Source organism: Leptonychotes weddellii, chromosome 7 (genome assembly GCF_054177405.1).
Source record: "Leptonychotes weddellii isolate Sample4059 chromosome 7, ASM5417740v2, whole genome shotgun sequence".
Taxonomy (NCBI): domain Eukaryota; kingdom Metazoa; phylum Chordata; class Mammalia; order Carnivora; family Phocidae; genus Leptonychotes; species Leptonychotes weddellii.
Window position 1 is genome coordinate 116,836,777 of NC_138375.1, and position 13,503 is coordinate 116,850,279.

The window sequence follows — 13,503 nt, forward strand, 5'->3', positions numbered from 1 at the left end:
AAGCATATATGAATCAAATGATCACTTTAATAAATGCCAAGGTATAACAACCCAGGGAAGTGTGAGAGCAGAATGACACAGGAGGTCACTATGAGAGCAGCCTAGGGAGGCCTGACCTTGTCTGGAGCCTCACCAAGGCCTGGAATGGAATGTGGGGAGGAGAAACATCCTTGGTAAGAAGCACACCATGCACAAAGGCTGGATCACGGACAGCAAGTCAGAGGCCGAGGAGAGAGAGATGAGGTAAGGGGAGGTGGAGAAGGGGTGTGAGCAGCCATTACACAGCTCCCCCAGGCCCGAGAGGCCCTCATCCTCTGAGGCCTGGAGCACCACATGAGGATTTTAGGCAGAAGAATAATGTGGTTGGATGTGTGTGTTTCTAAAAGACTACACTGTGTGGTAGGCTGAATAATGGCCCTGCCAAAGACGTTGATGTCTGGATCCCTGGAAGTTGTGTGTTCTCTAACATGGCAAAAGGCATGTTGCAGAATGTAATTAAATTATGGATCTTGAGATGGGAAGATAATCCTGGAGTCTCCAGGTGGGCTCAATGTAATCACAAGTGTCCTTAGAAGAGGGAGGCAGAGGAGATTTGACTACAGAAGAGGAGCAGCAGAGCAGGCAGGCGTGAGAAAGACTTGCTGGTTTTAAAGATGGAGGAAGGCGCCATGAGCCAAGGACTGCAGGAAGCCTCAAGCAGCTGGAAGAGGCAATGAAATGAGTTTCCTCCAGAGCCTCCAGGAGGAACACAGCCCTGCTAAAACTTTGATTTTAGGACTCTGACTTCCAGAGCTGTAAAATAATAATTTTTAAAAAATATTTTATTTATTTATTTGACAGAGAGAGAGAGAGAGTGCATGAGCATAAGTGGGGGAGGAGGGGAAGAGGGAGAGGGAGAAGCAGACTCCCTGCTGAGCAGGGAGCCAGACGTCGGGCTCGATCCCAGGACCCTGGGATCATGACCTGAGCCGAAGGCAGACGCTTAACCGACTGAGCCACCCAGGCGCCCCGGTAAGATAATAAATTTGTATTGTTTCAAGCCGCTAGGTTTGTGGTAATTTGTTACAGCAGCAATAGGAGACTAACACACATTGGCTTCTGTGAAAAAAATAGGCAAGAGGTAAGGGGAGGTAGTTACCAGTCAAAGGTCACTGTGTTATCCAGGCAAGAGATGTGACAGCCTGAATCACAGCAATGGTGGCAGGGGGGTGGAGAGGAGTTGAAGGACCCCGGGGCGGGTGGGGGGGGGGGCGGGCAGTTGCCTAGTCAAAGGTCTTGCTACAACCTGGCAGATGTTACTGGAATGCCACAACAGGCTTCTGTTAGGCTCAGGACCTGGCTAACTGGCCCTGGGCAGAGCCCAGCACCCTTGTAAAAGAAGGAAGCTTGCACCAGGGCTGTAAGACCTCTCTCCGAGAGAGACAGCATTTAGTCACTCAACAGGGACCTGCCAACTCCATTCCCACAATGGAATCCAGGGGTTTCCAGGAACCAGCTCTAAGAAGTAACATCCTAGGAATTTCTAGAAGGCAAAAGGTAGCAAATTGTTTCTGCCAAGCATTAGGCCTTTCAGTGAACATTATTTTTCTTCCCAACAGAGATTTTGTAATCCTGGAAAGAAGGCATCCAAATTTAAATATATGCACCTCCAACCCAGGTGATGAAGAACCATGATTATATCTCACATATAGAAATTTCATGGCCAAAATGGTACAGGAAATATATATATGTATTTCTAATTTAAATATGTAAAGTATGTATTATATGTTGGGAGTATATACTTTATATATTGAAATTAGAAAAATATAAATATTTGTATATATAGATATAAATAAAGCAAATGGGGTAAAATGTTAATAGGTGAATCTGGGTAAAGATTCTTTTTACTACTTTTACTTTTTAACTATTCTTTTTACTATTGGATATTCTTTTTATTATTTTTATTTTTGCCACTTTTCTGTAAGTTTGAAATTATTTCCAAATAAAAATTTAAGAAGCAAAAAAAAAAAAAAAAATTATGGCCAGTAGAATAATGCGGAAATTACAGGAAAAGAATAAATGAGAAACTAGGAGATGCCTTTTCATCAGCTACTCTACTCCTATTTAATGATCCAAACCCACTGAAAAAAGAGGGTTCCTGATGTGAGCCTGCCTAATAGGACTGTTGAGAAGAAAAGGCAACAAAAATGATTTCAAACAGTTTTGTATATACTCCTCTGTTTTACTCCAAAAGTATAAATATACACCCACCAAGACCAAGTATCCTGGAGTATACTGAGAGGTGACAAGGAAGTCTTGAGGGCATTATTCCCCTTTGGCTCTGCAGCAGGCTATGGGGACCTAACTGGATTCCAGGAGCATGTAAGGACTCAAGAGTGCCTACAGATGGCGGAATGCCAAGCAGTCCTGTTAAGAGTTGAACAGCTTAATTAAAAAATAGATATATGTAAAAAAAATATATAGATATATGTATACATTGTTTTTCTGGTAACAAAGTGATAGATGTTTATTAAAGGAAAACACAAAAGTCTGTAGTTCAACCATCCAGACATAGCTTATTTGGAATTATTTTTTTCTACTCCTTTTTCCAATAATTTTAGTGTGTGTGTATATATACACACACATATATATAAAACAAATATATACATAGTTTTATATATAACAAATATACTTATATATATAGTTTCTTTTTAACAATAATGGGATAGTGTATATATTTTTCTTTTGCAACCAGTTTTGTTTTACCTAACAGTATATAATTTTCCCATGTCATTAAATATACTTTTTAAATAGCTGGCAGTATCATATCATAGGAAGATATCAAATTAATTTAACCAATGCCTTACTGCTGGACACCTGAGTGGTTTCTAACTTTCTGATAGCAGAAGTCTCACTGAGAGGAACAGCTTTATATATAAGAACCCCCCCACCCCATTTAAAATCTGTATTTGAAGCTCTGATTATTCTTAGGGTCAGGTTCCACACATTTCAGTTATCCATACATCACCATAACTATTTCACCATAATTAAATACCATCTGTCCTATACTTAGCCTTTCTTTTTAAATCAATTCATTTCTGTCCTTAAATGAGTCTTAAAAGCAAACTTTATTTACTATTATAAATGGAAAACCAGCATCTTATGTCATAAAGAAAGGCAATCATAAAGACAAATACAATGGAAAACAAAACATTGTAAAAATGGAATTAAGATATGGCTATTCCTTTGCTCATTCTTTTATATCGAAAGGGAGATTGGAAAGGTGTAGAGAGGTGTTAAAGACATACCAGCATCAAACTGACAGCTTTCTCCTTCCCTTGATCAGAAGACTGAAAAGAAACTGACAGGAATGACTTTCTCACTATGTGCATCATGTCAGACAATGCCACAGATGTGTTCCACCTAGAATTACCCTCCATCACCTAAAGTCACTTCGCATAGAAAACATGTCTTTTTTTTTTTTTTTTAAGATTTTATTTATTTATTTGAGAGAAGAATCGAGCACAAGCCAGGGGGGCAGGGCAGCGGCAGGGAGAGAGAGAGAAGCAGACTCCTCGCTGAGCAGGCAGCATGACACGGGGCTCCATCCCAGGACCCTGGGATCACGACCTGAGCTGAAGCCATCCAGGCGCCTGGAAACATGTCTTAAGACACAGTCCTGGAAGTAGAATTTTTGAGATAAAATGTATGGACACTTTAAAAAGCTTTTGATAGGGAGGCCTGGCTGGCTCAGTCAGAAGAGCCTGAGACTCTTGATCTTGGGGTTGTGAGTTTGAGCCCCACAGTGGCTGTAGAGATTACTTAAAAATAAAATCTTTAAGGGCGCGTGGGTGGCTCAGTCGGTTAAGCATCGGGCTCTTGATTTTGGCTCAGGTCCTGGGATTGAGCCGTGTGTCTGGATCTGTGCTCAGTGGGGAGTCTGCTTGAGGATTTCTCTCCATCTCTCTCTGCCCTTCTCCCTGCTCGGGTGTACTCACACTCTTTCTCTCTCTCTCTAATAAATAAATCTTTAAAAAAAATTTTTTTAAATAAAATCTTTAAAAAAAATAAATTTTAAAAAGTAAAAAAAAAAAGCTTTTGATAAACACATCCAAGTTAGTTTTACCATAGTTTCCTGAGAGTACCCATTTTACTTCACCCTCAAATAGTTAAGTATTATAAAGTAAATGTTAAAATGTTAAGCTTTTCAGCATAAGATATTCAGCAGCTGAATTTTCAAAGCGATTTTCATATTTCTCTAGCCAGTCTCTGACCCTGCGGCAGGGCCATTACATGAACCTTCAGTTAGTGGTAAGTTTACACAAACTGATACTGCTCTTGGTTTAACCAAGCTAAAGTAAACTCAGTAAAACACAAGGAAGTGACTAGCATTTGCAAATACTTCAGAATGTTTTTGTGCCAGCAAAGGTCAAATGAGGATCAGAATTGCATGGATTCCAAAGTAGACTTGTGAGAAATAAGGAAGCCAGAGAAGCATTACTCATGACACACCAATCACTATAAATATTCAAGAAGTCAATAAAAACTCTAAAAGAAGCATATGTGTGAGCCTTCCTATCCTGATATGGTAGGCAACTGCACAAATAGGTTACGGATTAATGCAATTGTTAACAAAAGATTTCTAAGTAGAAAAAGAAAAGTGTATTTTGAAGCATGAAGAATTAATAACAACAGGAAGCTTCCAGATTATAATTCCTGGGCAGACACTTATGTGTGTATGTGCCTATGAGGGAAAGTGGGAGAGAAGAGAATTAAAAACATACTAAAAAGTTTCTTAGGGTGCCTGGGTGGCGCAGTCGGTTAATCATCTGCCTTCAGCTCAGGTCATGATCCTGGGGTCCTCGGCTCAAGTCCCGCATCTGGCTCCTGTTCAACGGGGAGTCTGTTTCTCCCTCTCCCTCTGCCCCTCCTCCTGCTTGTGTTTGCTCTCTCTCTCTCAAATAAATAAATAAAACCTTTAAAAAAGTTCCTTATGTTTGGGAGGATGTTAGAGATTCTGATTAATTTTTGGTATTTATAGGAAACATAAGTTTATCTATGCTTAGAAATTTAAGAGGGCTCCTCATAAGATATAGAATTCCAAGTCACTAAATAAAAAGAAGGAAGGAAGGAATGGAAATAGACAGCTTGATTAATACAGAAGAAGTCATAAGAAAAAAAGAAAAAGAAGAACTCCAACCTAAAGTTACTATAATTTTGAAATTTGGAATATGGATTGTCTAAAAAAAGAAAAATACAGGCCAGTTTAACTTCTAAATACGGATGCCAAACACCTAAATAAAATATTATCTAGTCAAATCCAAAAAAGTATTAAGACTATGTCATGATAAAGTAATAAATAATGATTCAAAGTCAGCAAACCTCTCAAGGTAATTCACTACATTAATGGATTATGGAAGAAGTTACTACTGCCCACCATCTCTCTGTTCTCCTTTTCCTCCTGGGAATGCCATTAAACTTCCCAGCCACCATGCGGCACCTGCGTGGCTCAGTCGGTCGTGTGTCTGCCTTCGGCTCAGGTCATGATCCCGGAGTCCTGGGACTGAGCCCCACATCGGGCTCCCTGCTCAGTGGGGAGTCTGCTTCTCCCTCTCTCTCTGCTCCTCCCCCCACTCATGCTCTCTCTCTCACTCACTCTATCTCCCAAATAAATAAAATAAAATAAAATAAAATAAAACAAAACCCCACAAAACTTCCAGCCACCTTACAATAGGTGGGATAATGTGACTAGTCCCTATCAAGGGAATCTGAGGAGCAGTGATCTGTGTCATCTCTGGCCATCATGGAGAACCCGGTGAAGGACCTAGGTCCAAGGAGATGGGGAAGCAACTGGTGAGAAAGAGCCTGGGTTCCTGAACTACTAAGTAATGGAGAGTCCACTGTCTCACCAACATCCCTGGACTGTGTCAAGAGTGATAAATACGTAGCATTCCTGGTGTAAGCCATTGAAATGTTGGGACTGTTATAACAGCTAAGATTATACACCCTAATAATACATGGAAAATTGGGATGGGGGAAACAGATGATCATCTCAGCAGGTACAGAGAGAGCATTTGACAAAGTTCAATACTAATTTGTCTTAAAAACAAAAACAAAAATAAAAAACACAAAACCTAGGTCTTAAAGAAGCAGAATTAAGAGACCAAGCCCCTGTCTTCCCCATCACTGTCTTTTCTTCACAGCTTGATTATTAATTGGTTTAGCCACCACATGTGATACACTTTCTTATAAAATTTTTTCATTAGGAAGTAATGCATGGATTTTATCTATTTTCCTTGGTACCTCAGATCCTAAGGAAAAGGACTTCCTTTCCTTAACAAAGACTATCACCTACAAACCTATAGCTAACATCATACTTAATAGAAAACTGTATTCTCTTTAAGGAATGGAACAAGACAAGGATGCAGCTATTCCCACCACCATGTAACAGAATTACAGAAAAAGTAGCCACTACAAGAAATAATAAAAACTAAAACAAAGTATAAAATTAGAAGGAAAGAGACAAATGTCAGTGTTTGCAACTCGTATAATTATTTCACATAGAACTCACAGAAAATCCACAGAAAAACCATTAGAATTAATCGGAGTTCAAAAAGGTAGTTAGAAATGAAACCAACCTAAAAACAACTGATTGCATTTCTCCACACCAACAGTAACCAATCAGAGAGAGAGAGAGAGGAGATATATAACAGTCTAAACGGCAACAATGTGACAAAATAAGAAACCACTTATATTAGTAATATTATTGAAGCTAGGAATTATCTTAATAAAAAATGCAAGAGACTTGTGGAGAAAATCTGAAAAACTCTATTAAAGTACATCTGAGTGAAAATATGAATAAATGGAGAGAACAGACCATATTCATGGGTGAAATGACTTGACATTAAGAACAGACCATATTCATGGGTGAAATGACTTGACATTAAAAGGTATCAATTCCTCCCAGATCAACCTATGATTTCAATTAATTTCCAATCAAAACTTCAGGAAGACTTCTGTGAACTTCACAGACGGATTTAAAAATGTTTATGGAAGAACAAGTCCATGAAAAGATAAGAAAAAGTTTGAAAAAAAAAAAGGTAGATATTAAGACATATTACAAAGCCATAATAAAAACAAAATCCAATTGGATTAAAGATGTAAATGTAGAAGAAGAAAAGATAAAGTTAATAGGAGAAAATACAGAAAAAATTTATGATCTTCAGGTAGGTGAGGATTTCTTAAATAAGACGTAAATAGCCTAGGCTATAAGGAGAAAAATGATGGATATGACTACACAAAATTTAAAGATTTATGTTTAAAAAAAAGTAGACCATAGACCTAAGGTAAGCTACAAATCTCTTAGATGAAAACATAAGAGTGACTCTTCAAAACCTTGAGTGAGGCAAGGATTTGTTAGATATGACACCAAAAACACAAGAGGTAAGACAGAAGATTGACCAGTTGGACGTCAACAAAATCGAAAAATTTTTTGCCTCAAAGAACACCATTAAGAAAGTGAAAAGACAAGTCACAGAAAAGGGGAAACTATTTGCAACTCATATATCTAATAAAAGGACATCTAAATATATATATATATTTATATATTTATATATACCTAAATATATATAAAGAACCATTACAATTCAATAATAAAAGACAACAATTTATTTTATTTTATTTTTAAGATTTTATTTATTTATTTGACAGAGACACAGCAAGAGAGGGAACACAAGCAGGGGGAGTGGGAGAGGGAGAAGCAGGCTTCCCGCTGAGCAGGGAGCCCGATGCGGGACTCGATCCCAGGACCCCGGGATCATGACCTGAGCCGAAGGCAGTCGCTTAACCGACTGAGCCACCCAGGCGCCCAAAAGACAACAATTTAAAAAATAGTTCTGAATAGACATTTCTCTAGAGAAGATACACAAATGGTTAATAAGCGCATGAAAATATGTTCAACATCATTAACCATCAGGGACGTGCGAATCAAAACCACCATGCGCTACAACTTTGTACCTGCTAGGGTGGGACGGCTCTAACCCAAATGACAGGCAACACACCATGGTGAGGATATGAAGAAAATGGAACCATCATGCACTGCTGGTAAGACCAGAAAATGTTGCAGCTGCTTTGGAAAACAGTTTGGGAGTTCCTCAAAAGTTTAAACATCAAGATACTACATGATCCAGTCATTCGACTTCTAGGCATATACCCCAGAGAAATGAAAATATATGTTCACTCAGAAATTGTACATGAATGTTCACCGAAGCATTATTCATAATGGCCCAAAAGTAGAAACAACCTAAATGTGCATCAACTGACGAATGGATAAACAAAATGCGGTATACCCACGTGATGGAATATTATTGGGCATTAACAGGGAACAAACTACTGATATATGCTGTAATGTGGATAAACCTACAAAACACTACGCTAAGTGAAAGAAACCAGGCACAACAAACACATATTGTATCATCCCATTTGTATGAGATGTTCAGAAGCAGGCAAATGCAAAGAGACAGGAAGTAGATTAGTGCTTGCCTAGGGCAGGGGAGGGGCATATTGAGGGAAAAGTGGAGAGTGACTGCTAATGGAGTAATAAAAATATTCTAAAATTAGATTATGGTGATAGTTGCACACTCTGTAAATAGACTACAAACCACTGAATTGTATAATTTAAATAGGTGAATTTTATGATATATAACTTTATTTTTATTTACTTTAGTTACATTTATTTAATTTAGTTATATTTACTTACTTTAATAATAAAGTTATTAGTAATAATAAAAAGGAGACCATAAATGAGGTTAACAGACAGGTGACAAGATTAGGGGAAGACTTAAAACATCCACATCTGACAAAGAACTAACATTTTAACATGTAAGGATGCCAAAAAGGAACAAAATGCAAACCACATATAGAAAAATATCAGAAATCTGAAAGAAAAGAGGGGCAGATTAGATGGATAGATGGGTAAGCAGTTCACCAATGGCAAAACAATATGATGAGATGCTCAATTAAAACAGAAATGGAGGGGCGCCTGGGTGGTTCAGTCGTTAACCGTCTGCCTTCGGCTCAGATCATGATCCCAGGGTCCTGGGATCGAGCCCCGCATCGGGCTCCCTGCTCAGCGGGAAGCCTGCTTTTTCTCTCCCACTCCCCCTGCTTGTGTTCCCTCTCTCGCTGTCTCTCTGTCAAATAAATAAATAAAATTAAAAAAAAAAAAAGAAATGGAGTACTGCTTTAACCTACCAGTTTGGACGGAAATTCATAAATGAGCTAACAGTAAATGCCAGCAGATGTTGGAAAAGGGACCCCTGATGCACTCCTGGTGGGAGGAAACTGAAGAAGCCATTCTGCAGCACAAAGTAGCAGTTGTTAGTAAAAGACATCCCACAAGTATCCTAGAACCAGCAATCTCATATCTATCTCAAAAAAAATTCTTGCACAAGACACAGGGAGACACCCAAAAGGATGTTTGGTGCAGCACTGTTCGTGCAAGCAAGGAGTCACAGGCCACCTCATGTCTATTCCCAGGAGGCTGGTTAAGTTCTTGTGGTGTATACTTTCCATACAAAACTATGCAACAGCCAGGAGTAATAAATCAGACTTACATACAGCAATATGGTTTGACTCAAAAACATAATGTAGGGAGGAAAAGAAATAGTAAGAGATTTATAGCATGAAAGTTTTTTCTTTTTTTTGAAAATTTTATTTATTTATTTGAGAGAGTGTGAGAGAGCATGAGCGGGATTAGGGGCAGAGGGAGAGAGAGAAGCAGACTCCCTGCTGAGCAGGGTTTGATCCCAGGACCCTGAGATAATGACCTGAGCCGAAGGCAGATGCTTAACTGACTGAGCTACTCAGGCGCCGCTATTTTTATTTTTGTTTTTTTTAAAGATTTTGTTTATTTGTGAGAGAGAGAACAGGCGCAGGGGGGAGTGGCAGGCAGAGGGAGAGGGAGAAACAGGCTCCCCGTGGAGCACGGAGACTGATGCGGGGCCCCAACCAAGGACTCTGAGATCATGACCTAAGCAAAAGTCAGACGTTTAACCTTAACCGACTGAGCCACCCAGGCGCCCTTAGCCTAAAAGTATTTATTTAGGTAAGTGCATCAAAAGCAAAACGTGACATAGGTTTCAAAGATACACATGCTCTAAGAAGATATAAGGAAAGGGAGTTGGGAAGAACAAATACAACAGCATGGCGGCGTGTTCGTGTGTGCACCGGGAGGAGGGTGCTGACAGAGAACTGGAGTATCAAGGGAGGAAATAACAACATAAGATAACGCGAGAGACTCTAGATGGAGCAAGGATTGGTGTGCCATGAACTAAGGTGTGTGAGCAATTAAATTTGGTAGACCTTAGATACTAAGGAAAACACACAAAATCCCACGCATTACTTTTTAATGAAAAATGTAAGAAAGTCCATCACATGCTGGTGGCTAACTCAATGAATCATAAAGCTATGGAGCCAAGAAGGTAGGGGGGAAAGGCAGAGGCTTGCTTGGTCTTCCGTTTTCTGGAACATGGAAGCAAGAACACAGGGTGGTAGAAATGCAGGGCAGGGTGTCTCCTACTCCCCCTCTTCTTCCCCCTGCAGACTGAAGCTAGGGGAGCAAAAGGAGAGAACCATCCACTACGGTTCAAATTTAGTTAACAGGAGGAAGAGAGAAGAGGACATTAGGGAATTCAGCAGAGAAGGAATAGCTCATTGAATCAAAGACTCTGATTTTTCTGGCTCATGATAAAGGCAGCATTTTCTAAAAGCAATGAATACTCAACACAGCCCTGAAGCAGGGCAGAGGACGGACTCCGTGTTTTAAAAAATAGGATCTTATGTTATCATTTGTCAAATTCAGATGGCTATTTTCAAAGTTAAGATCAATGGAGTTTATTTCAGTAACGGGCCGTATGATCTGATCCGTGTGATTAGGCTGAATTCACTTTTATTGAGACAAAAGTTGATTAAAAGGGGGTTCTTGGTATTGGCTACAAAGAGTGTCATCACTCAAATGTACATCAAGTGCCTGCAGATTCAGTCCCTTTACTTCCAACACTTAGTGCCTTCTACCCTGTATGCTCATCCCACACAATTGGCCATGCGGGCAACTTGTGTGTGTGTAGCTATAGATACAGATATAAGATAGAGCTAGAGATAGATTTTTTTTCCCCCTGCCAGGGGTTGGCTCCACAGCCCTGCGGTGGAGCCCAATTCTCGATACCACGATCGAATTAGCGTATATGTGACAAAATGGCCAAGACCAGAGCACTTATGTTTCACCCCTCTGCTGGCAGATGCAGCGGACTGGAGGTTTCCTGGTCTGGGAAGGACGCGGTCCCCGAGCGCACCCATCCCTAACGGTTTTCGCCAGCCCCGGGGGGTTGGAGTCTCTGCGGAGTAAGCCCCTGTCTTCTCATGGGCAGGGCCTCAGGGAGGGGGCGACATCCTGGACTAGCCTATGTCCATGCCTATGGCCAAGAAAGGCGGGCTGCAAGCTTGCCAGTTCAGGGAACGCTTGGAAGGCACCCCAGGGTCGCCCAAGTGCACCCTATCTATAAAACGTGGAAAGGCAAACGACACGAGGAGTGGAGCCAAATGGGGAAGAAGAGGAGTCTAAAAGGTAAGCAGGGGCAAATGATGAGTTCCTCCCAGCCGAGCTCAGGGGAGGCACTCCGCTCAGCATTTTACAAACATTCTCCCACTTTGACTTTGACTGAAAGCCGGTCGGGGGTGGGGGACCGGTGGTGGTGTGCAAAAAGGAAACGAGGGATGGGACCGGTGCACGACCTGCCTTGCCGCCGCGCGACCTCGGCCCCAGGCTGCCAGACCCTTGGCGCGCTAGTCTGAGTCCCCCCGGCTCTTCCCCCCGCCCCGCCGCAGGAGCCCCCAGCCCGGCCGGCTCCGCGTCACGGGGCCTCCCGGCGTCCCGCCCGCCCGGTCCGCAAGGCGGAGCCCGCGAGGCGGCCGTCGAGGGGCCGCGCTTACCTCGTCTGGTGCGGCCAGCGGCCCCAGCTCGCAGGCTCCACGCCGACCGCCGCTGCTCTCCTCGCCCCTCGCTTCGACGGCTGCTGCGCGGGCCCGGGCCACGGCCACGGTCACTTTCATTTTCCTCGACGAGGGCGGCAGGAAAGCGAAAGCGAAAACGGCCGAGAGGCGGGCCCGGGCCGAGCGCGGTGAACGCGGAGCGCGGGCTGGCAGCCAGAGGCGGGGGCTCGGGCCTCGGGCCTGCACGCGGGCGGCTGGCCGGAGCCCCGTGCACCCGAGGGGCCGCCAGCGAGCCCGGTGCGCACAGCTCCGCGGCGCGAGGCCCGGGCCGGTGCCGGGCAGGAGAGCGGGCAGCCCGGCCGCAAGGGCAGAGGCCCCGCAGCGCGCCCTCGTTCGGCCCCGCAGCGCGCCCTCGTTCGGCCCCGCAGCGCGCCTCGGCCCGTGGGGGCCGCTTCCCCCGCCAGCCCCTCGGTCAGCGTCTGCTTGGGCCTCGGGGCTGACGGCGGACGTGCCGGCAGCGTTTCGTGGGTTGCTGGCCTCAGGAGGCGGGTCTGGCTTGGGCGGCCGGGAGCGAGCCTCCGAGGCGTCCCGGGTTGGGGCGCTGAGCCAGCTGGGGCAGGTTTCGTTCGCAGACCCCCAGGGGTCGGCCGGTCCCCCAGGCCCAGGCATGCGCCCTGGACCCTCTGCCGAGCTGGCGGCCCCGTGGCTTCGAACAGCCTGGTCGCGACCGTGAGGTACCAGGCTCTTCATCCTGGGTCCGCGGAGAAATCAAAAGTCAATGGTATCAATGAAATGGGGGACTCGTCATTTGATAAGAAACAGTGCACAGCAAGCTTAGGATTTGGACTCCCTGCTCTAATTGGTGCCCATCAATACCCAAGGATTTAGTGAGCCCTGGCCTGTCACTTAGTGGCTGTGTGATTTGGGGCAGAATCCCTTAGCCTTAGTTTCTTTGCTGGTAGGACGAGGATGGTAACCATACCTACCTCAAGGTTGTAGGAATTAAATGAAACGGTGTGAGGGAGAAAATACTTGGCATTTTCTGTTAAGCTCTAGATGGGTTCTTTGAGGTCATTGTTTTCCTGGATGCCTGACAGACGTTCTCTAATGTCAGTTGATAAAATTGGAGATCCCCATGATAATAAGATAGTTTTCAAAGTTTAGACTGTGTTCTCTTGATTTAGAAGGACCGAGGAGGCACTGCAGTCTTTCTGGAAGGCCCCTCACACCTCACCTGACAATTAGCCCCTGGATCAGTCCTGTTAATTAGAGCGCTGCTACACCTGAAGTTTCAGGAAACGCCCTACAGCTCTGCCCAGCATGGGTCACTGAGATCGGAAAATACTTTTGTGAGGAAGCATTGCTACTTGGAAAACACTGATAAGGCTCCATACTCCAAACCAAATTTGCCGTGTGTGTGTTTGTTCATTTTTGTCATAGAGCAGTCTGGTAACTGGAACAGAAAAAATTAACTGTCTAATCTGGCAGTGTCACTTTGGTTTGCCTGTTTGAAATTCAGGCACGTTCCCTGCGTGA

The 13,503-nt window shown here is 43.2% G+C and overlaps 1 protein-coding gene across 1 annotated transcript in view; it reads right to left on the bottom strand.

Annotated features, from left to right (window-relative positions):
• Window positions 1–12,717, bottom strand: part of LOC115941411 (uncharacterized) — a 48,481-nt gene extending 35,764 nt beyond the window's left edge. The window contains exon 1 of the mRNA XM_081825617.1: window positions 11,968–12,717. Coding sequence (XP_081681743.1) covers window positions 11,968–12,717 — 750 coding nt within the window. The remainder of the gene's footprint in view (window positions 1–11,967) is intronic.
• Between the last annotated feature and the right edge of the window lie 786 nt (window positions 12,718–13,503).